The sequence below is a fragment of the Heteronotia binoei genome, chromosome 5 (assembly GCF_032191835.1).
Source record: "Heteronotia binoei isolate CCM8104 ecotype False Entrance Well chromosome 5, APGP_CSIRO_Hbin_v1, whole genome shotgun sequence".
NCBI lineage: Eukaryota > Metazoa > Chordata > Lepidosauria > Squamata > Gekkonidae > Heteronotia > Heteronotia binoei.
In genome coordinates, this window is record NC_083227.1 from 167,117,927 (window position 1) to 167,125,087 (window position 7,161).

General features: G+C 43.4%; 1 protein-coding gene across 1 annotated transcript; it reads left to right on the top strand.

The window, feature by feature from the left end:
• Positions 1–115: 115 nt before the first annotated feature.
• Positions 116–5,513, top strand: TRIR (telomerase RNA component interacting RNase). Its single transcript, XM_060240657.1, has 3 exons — positions 116–438; positions 2,933–3,010; positions 3,678–5,513. The coding sequence occupies exons 1-3, from the start codon at positions 202–204 to the stop codon at positions 3,783–3,785; spliced, it is 423 nt and encodes a 140-aa protein (XP_060096640.1). The 5' UTR covers positions 116–201; the 3' UTR covers positions 3,786–5,513.
• The last annotated feature ends 1,648 nt before the right edge of the window (positions 5,514–7,161 follow it).

The following is a 7,161-nucleotide window of genomic DNA, read 5'->3' on the forward strand; positions in this document are numbered from 1 at the left end:
TCTTCTCTGGTTGGTGCAGGGGACCTGTCAATCATCTCGGACGAAGCGTGACGTCCGTGACGCAGCGACGTCTCCCCTCCTGACGTCTGCGGCGGCTCCTCCGAACCCCGTGGGCATCCCGGCGTGCCCCGCGGCGTCGCCCTATTCCCCCATCGTGCTCTGCGGCGCGCCGCCTCAAGTAGGAGGGGGGGACGGCGCAAGATGGCGGCGCGAGGCGGTGGGCCAGGCGCTGAGGCGGCCGCGGGCGGGGTGAACGTCTTCGCCAACGACGGCTCCTTCCTGGAGCTCTTCAAGCGGCACATGGAAGAGGCCGCAGCGGCCGGCGGGAGGAGTGGTGCGGGAGCGCAGGGGACCGAGAAAGAGGCCGAGCCGCGGACGGAGCCGCCTGGGGAGCAGGAGCCTGCGGGGAAGAAGCGGAGCGGGAGCGCCCTTAGCTTCGTAAGGGACCCGGGCACTGACCTTCCTTCCTTTCCCTTGTAGCCTCTAGCTGCTTTCTTTGGGGAGCCGCCGCTTTCTAATAAATGACCCGGTGGCTTCTCTCAGGTTGCTCTCTTTAGCAAATAGTCGCTTTGCTCTGTGTAGGTAGAAGAAGAAGAAGGTAGGAATCCAGCACATGAGTCGGCTTCGGTTATCCTCCCGTCCGGTTGGCACCCTGCCTGCCCTTAAGCACATGCGGACTCTTCCGCTTCCTCCATCTCTCGCTCTCCTCTGCTGAGGGGTTCTTTGTTTTGAAGGGCCCAGTTGTTCACAGCAGGATTCTAGCAAGGGAGAGAGGGCATTCAATGCCTCTCTTCTGGTTTTCTTTAAAGCATAGATGCTTTTGAGTGTTTGTTTTGTTTTTAAACCCACCGACGTGCTTATAATGCTGTTGTGTTCAGTAAGAGTAACTGCTGTGCAAGTTAATACCTTGCCTGGGTTTCTTACTATTGGCTTTGAAGTGAGTGCAAAGTTTGGAATCGGTAACTGGGGGGGGGGGGGGGTGCTGCTGTCACAGTTGCTGAGGTTTAGGGAAGTTACTGTATATAAGGAGAAAATGTAATGTGCTCGGATACCACATTTGTTTAGTTAGCTCTACTATCAAGTCTAAATGTGCAATTCATTTACAGGTTTTAATTATATCGTGCCTACTTATTCCGTTGCAACTTGTTTCCAATTTGATTGTAATTTTAGTCAGTTCTCTCTGGGTCCAGGTAATTCTGCCCCGGCCTCTACTACTTGATTGAGGCAAAATTTTTCAGTATTCGGGGCTGTAACTTAATACATTTTTTTTTAAAAAAAAGAAAGCCCAAATAACAAAACAAACCACCGGTGTCAAATGCTTTTCTTCTGTGGATCAAAGAAAGTTAGTTATAATGACATGTATAGAAGATTGCTTTAAAACAAAAGCAGTAGATGTGCAAGGATTTTTTGCTGTTTACATGCAGATGCCACAGCCTAATGCGTTATTTTACCTGGCTTCTGGAGAAATGTCTTTTGGATGGATACAGGCTTTGAAAAGCGGTTAGAGGAAGACAATAATAACTTGCTTGTAGTTATGTGAAAGCAGACATATTTTTCCTTTCTCAACTGCTGTTGCTGGAGAATATGACACACTGTTCCTGCCTATCCCAGGTAGAAGAGCTATTGTAGAAAGTTTTATTCCAGTATAGTTTCTGGAATGGAAATTAACCCCTTTCATTGTACTAACTGGGGTACTGTTTCTAGATTCTGCTGGTAAGCTACCAGTCTTCATGGTAGCCAATGCAGACGTGATTGCACAGTCTCTGGTGAGATTTTAATAACTCAGGGAGGGCATCCTGTTCTAATGGAATAGCCAGAAAATAAGCTACCTTTCCTGACATGATTTGATTGCCATTCTAACAGAATGTGTGTGTATTTTATTTATTTGTGATATGGAGGTGGAAACATCATTGAAGTGACATTAGCAGGGAATAGATAGGCAGAGTATGGGACGTAAAACAACAGTTCACGGGTTTAAGAGGCAAGCGGGATGCTGTGGCACCTGTTTGTGATCACTGAATTCTACTCTTAATTTCTTATGTTTCTTATTTTGGATCGTGTATTTTTCCCCCCTTTGGAATAGAAATTATCTTTTTAAAAATGAAATATGAAACTTTGAATTTTAAGTTTTCAAATGCTGTTGGGAATCCAGGTTGCTTGATGCATGGAGATCATGTGGAGCAGGGGTGGCCAAACTCGCTTGATGTAAGAGCTACATAGAATAAACATCAGATGTTTGAGAGCTGGAAGGAAAGAAGGTAAATAGATGGAGGCAAGGCAGGAGGGAGGGAGAAAAGTGGAAAGAAAGCAACTTTAAATGTGTTCTCCAAGCCACCCAGAAGAGCAGTTGGGGCTTTGAGAGCCACACAATACGTGTGAAAGAGCCACATGTGGCTCCCAAGCCGCAGTTTGGCCACTCCTGATGTAGAGTGACATTAGCATGCACAGCACTGGGTATATAAATGAACAGCTCATTCTTTAGCAGTCTGCATTTGGCTCGCGCGAATTTTATTAGTCTATGGGGCACAGTTCCATTGACTTAATTATCAGATAATCAAACCATTTCATATATATGCCACAGTAAGACAGTGATGTTGAAAGGGAGTCAGTGAAAGTTCAGTGATATTATTTCATAAGTAGAAGCAAGTGTGGAAACAGTTTGGATACTTCCCTTTTCTTGCTATTTGTCATGTGTTTTTATGTTTGGGCTTAACTGTACAGATGTATTGCTGAACACTGCTAAGGTGCCATTTTACCCTCCTAGCGCAACGGTGTAAATAACGCTCGGCAGCTCTGTACAGACTGACAGGTGTGATGGCGAGTTAAGATGATCTAATTGAAGGACTCCCTATACCGTTATATAGTGGGCAACATTCCCCTTGCAGCTTCCAGGGCTCCTATAACGGTTGCAGTCTTCTATCCCTTCACCCAGGTGGGCAAGCGGAGAGGGGGCAGCAAGCTAGCCCTGAAGACAGGAGTGGTAGCCAAGAAACAAAAGACAGAGGATGAGGTAAGTTGGGAGAAGGCTTGTGGTAAGTTTTAAAGACAGCCGACTGACAGGCCATAGCGCAGCATCAGCCTCATAAAAGTGTGACTGAGAACCTCCTGTTTTTTCCAGCCAGCTTTAATGAGGGTGGAAGGTTAAGCTATGGCATTTCTGCCCTCATGCCATCCAAGATTGGTGGTTGTGTTGCACCTGTTCATGAAGAAAGCCGTATTTTTTCTGTTTGAATAGCTGCTGAGTAGTTGAATTTTGAGGACCAATCAGTTCAAAAAGACTGTCTGCAAAGATTGTCTTGTGAAAGAGAATAGTTGAACAACCGTGTTGCATGAAAGCCTGTTTTCTGTGGGTTAGCAAATGACAGTGTACTGAAGTTCCCACTCCTGCTCTGGTCAGCAGCAGACTTTGTTGTCAGAGGATCGTAAGACAAACCCTTCCTTCATGCTTTACCAATGGAGAAAGCATTTAATCTTCACGGCAGTCTTGTGTGGCCTGTTATGCTAAGAGTCTAGCCAGTTGCTGAGCAAGGGGCTTCTCCAGTTGAAGTCCCAACAAGGAGTATACTGTAACTTGCTTTCCTAGGCAGAGGCCCTAGGCTATGTATGGGCTCTTAACTATGAAAATGCAAGTATTCTGTATAATTTCTGTTTTTCCTTCCCATTCTTGTCTCTTGTAGGTTTTGACAAGTAAAGGAGATGCATGGGCCAAATATATGGCTGAAGTGAAAAAGTACAAAGCCCACCAGTGCAGTGACGATGATAAAACCCGCCCCTTGGTGAAATAACCTTCGGCTGGACTGTCTCTGATGTACATAATTATTTAAAACAGAGAAGGAAAATAGCTCTGCCCACAGACTGAGTGCTGCCATGGCAGCAGGTGACTTGCCATACTTTTATACCTGGGAGAGCTTCCTTCATTGGTTCATTTATTGTTTTCTTCCCCCCATCCTGAGAACTAAGAACTTTGACTTAGTTGCTGATTTTTTTTAAACCTGTAATCCCCAAATAGTGGAAGTGGTCTGTCATGTTTTTCCTTGAATCACCCAGCAATATACCTCTCCTATTGCACCACAAGGCACACAGCCTTTGCTTAACATTACTCCTGAAGTTTCCGCCATGGGGTCATCCAACTGACTTCATCTCTGCCAAATGATATCTTCCTATTGAAGGTGAACTTAGATGCAGTCACAGCTAGCTGATCTGTGCTGCTGGCTGTAGTAACCCACTTTCAGCTTTCCTTATCTGTAGCTGATGAAAAATGACTGCTGTGGAGTTTCTTGGTATGCAGCAAGTTTGTGACTGCATTTCTGCCTTTTTTTTTACCCATTTCTCTTTAATATTGCAGTGGGTTGTGGGGGTTTCATTTTGAATTCCAGTTGCTGTTGCTTAAACCTGTTCTAGTTTTCTGCTGTGCATGCTCCAATCCAGCACCAGGGATTATTCTGTGCCTCTTTCCTAGCTAAGGAGGTAGAAACTTATTCTGCACTTAATTCTGTACCATCAGCATATTAGAGAAAAACTGGTTAAAATTACCAAAGGCTTGCCTAGGACAAATGGAACTCCAAGTATCATGATTTTAGCCTTTGACCAGCCCTTATGTCCTTGTTTTGAATTGTGTGCCTAGAGTTCTTGGACTGCAACCACAGGTCTGTGGCTGTTGGCTTGGTAATAGCCTGCTGTGGACATGACCTGCTTTTTTATCTATCCTTAGTGCTGCCAATTGGATTCTGTATGCTATTCTTGTTAAGTGTTCTGAGTGCTGAGATGTAATCCCTGGCACAGACAGCCATGAATTGTATTGTTGCTGTGAGTGGCTGGACTCGACAGCTTTGTAGAAAAGCCTCTGGTATATTCCTTGCAATTGTAATGAAACTGAAAAATGAGAATATTAATTAGATCTTCCAGAGATCTAATTATATCACTTCCAGTTTTATTCTGGGGTGCAACGGGAACAACTTCTGAATTGCTCCTTTGTTTTAGGGCTTTTTAATGGAACAGGCACCTTTGTTGAGGACAGAAAAATACCTGTAAGTGTTAAATGTGCAACTCATATACTACAGGAGCACCATTTGAGCTAATCTACCATCTGCTGTGATAAGGCTATCTGGATGGTTAATAAATCAAAGTGTTTATAAAAGAGCATACATCCCAGATATTCTATATACACTCTTTTACAAAATGTCACTGGTTTCTGGCTCTTAGAACATCTTTGGAACCTATGTAGGATACTTAAAGATCCTTGAAGTGGCGAGAACAATGTTCTTTTTTAAAAAGAAAACATTAAGAACACTTGATGGGATTTCAGCCAGTTGGAGGCACTATCTGCTGTTGAATGTCTGAAGCAGCAGTAGAGGCTTGAATATTTCACTAGTGTTTGGTTATAAGCAGTGGCAGTTTGCTTCCCTGTTATATGGTTAGGCTCACGTTATTGCTTTTGACCTACACAGGTCAGCATTCAATGCCGAAAATCACTCAGAATACTGACTTTTAAAAATAAAAACGTATTGTGGATATTTGTCAGTTTTAACTGCAGTCTTTTTACCCCACAGTTGGAAGCACAGCATGGGGCATCTCCTATTAGGGGACTAATTATCTCCCTTACAATAATTGGTAGTAGTTACTTCTCAAAGTCCCACAATTGGGTAAGCCGTAATATTTTTGGATGGAAATAGCCAGTGTAGGATAACTGTTGGTCCAGGATCATTACTGAATAACAAACATGCACTAGAAGGGTAGGAAAAGGAGCAGTCTGACTGTCCTACATGTGTAGTTTATCATAAATTATGCAATTACGTAGGCTAAACTCCTCTTATAGTTCAAGCAAAAAGAAACAGCTGTTAACCTACCTGTAACTCACTGAGATTAGTCCCAGTACAACTGTCTTTGAGATGTATTTTTAACATAATCACCAGATAGTGTCAGAGACGGTATCAGTTGCCTGCAGTGCAGGGGCAGTTCAGCTTATTGATGAAAAGAATGGCTATCAGCCATGCAGCTATTCATTTACCTATTTGTTCTAGGTGATCCAAATTGATACAGTTGTTTCACACAAGCAACTAGCACTTATTTTATCTGTTCTGGGTACATTACCGTATGGAGAAACTTTTACATAAACTTACTGTTTATAGGGTTATCATTTGTATGACAAGTAGCTAAGAAAAAACTGACATATAAATAGGTACAGTTAAAAAAAAAAAAGGGTAAAGGTAGTCCCCTGTGCAAGCACCAGTCATTTTTGACTCTGGGGTGATGTTGCTTTCACGGCAGACTTTTTACGGGGTGGTTTGCCATTGCCTTCCCCAGTCATCTACACTTTCCCCGCAGCAAGCTGGGGACTCATTTTACCGACCTCAGAAGGATGGAAGGCTGAGTCGACCTCGAGCCGGCTACATGAAGACCCAGCTTCCCCCAGGGATCAAACTCAGGTCGTGAGCAGAGGGCTCTGACTGTAGTACTGCAGTTTTACCACTTTGCGCTACGGGGCTCTTAACAGGTCCACTGAGTCCACTGTAAGCAGCCAGTTCATACTAATATTAATGTATGTTGTAGAGCGGGAAAAAGTAAATGCTGCTTGTGTGAACAAACTAGATTTCTTTAATGACGGGTAGAAATGTTTAAAGAAGCAATTGTATTTTGCATTGAAACACTAACAGAATATTTTAGATATATCTGCTTTATAATGAATCAGAGCATTAGTCCATCAAGGTCAGTACTGTCTACTCAAACTGGCATTCGCTTTCCAGGGTCTCAGGCAAAGGTCTTTCACATCACCTACTATCTGATCCTTTCACCTGGAGATGCTGAGGATTGGAACTTTTACAAGCCAAGCTGATTCTCTACCACTGAGCTGTTGCCCTTCCCTTAAAATGATTTCTTTCCAAGTGTATTTGCATGTGAGCATTAAACATTTGATTGATACTTTACCCACTAACTCCTTTAATCCTGCTAATTTGTAATTTAGGGCTTCCTCCTGAATGGACTTAGTCCATGGAGTCTCAGAAGTTCTGTGATTCTATAGGAGTCAAACTTCCCTCGAAAATCTGAGAAATAGCTTTTTTTAAGTATAGTCTCTTCTGTTTACTCTTTTGCTGTATTCAGCTTCTCATGTATTTCTTGTACTTCATCCCTTCCTTTACCCTGTTTGATGCTTTTTATTGTCTA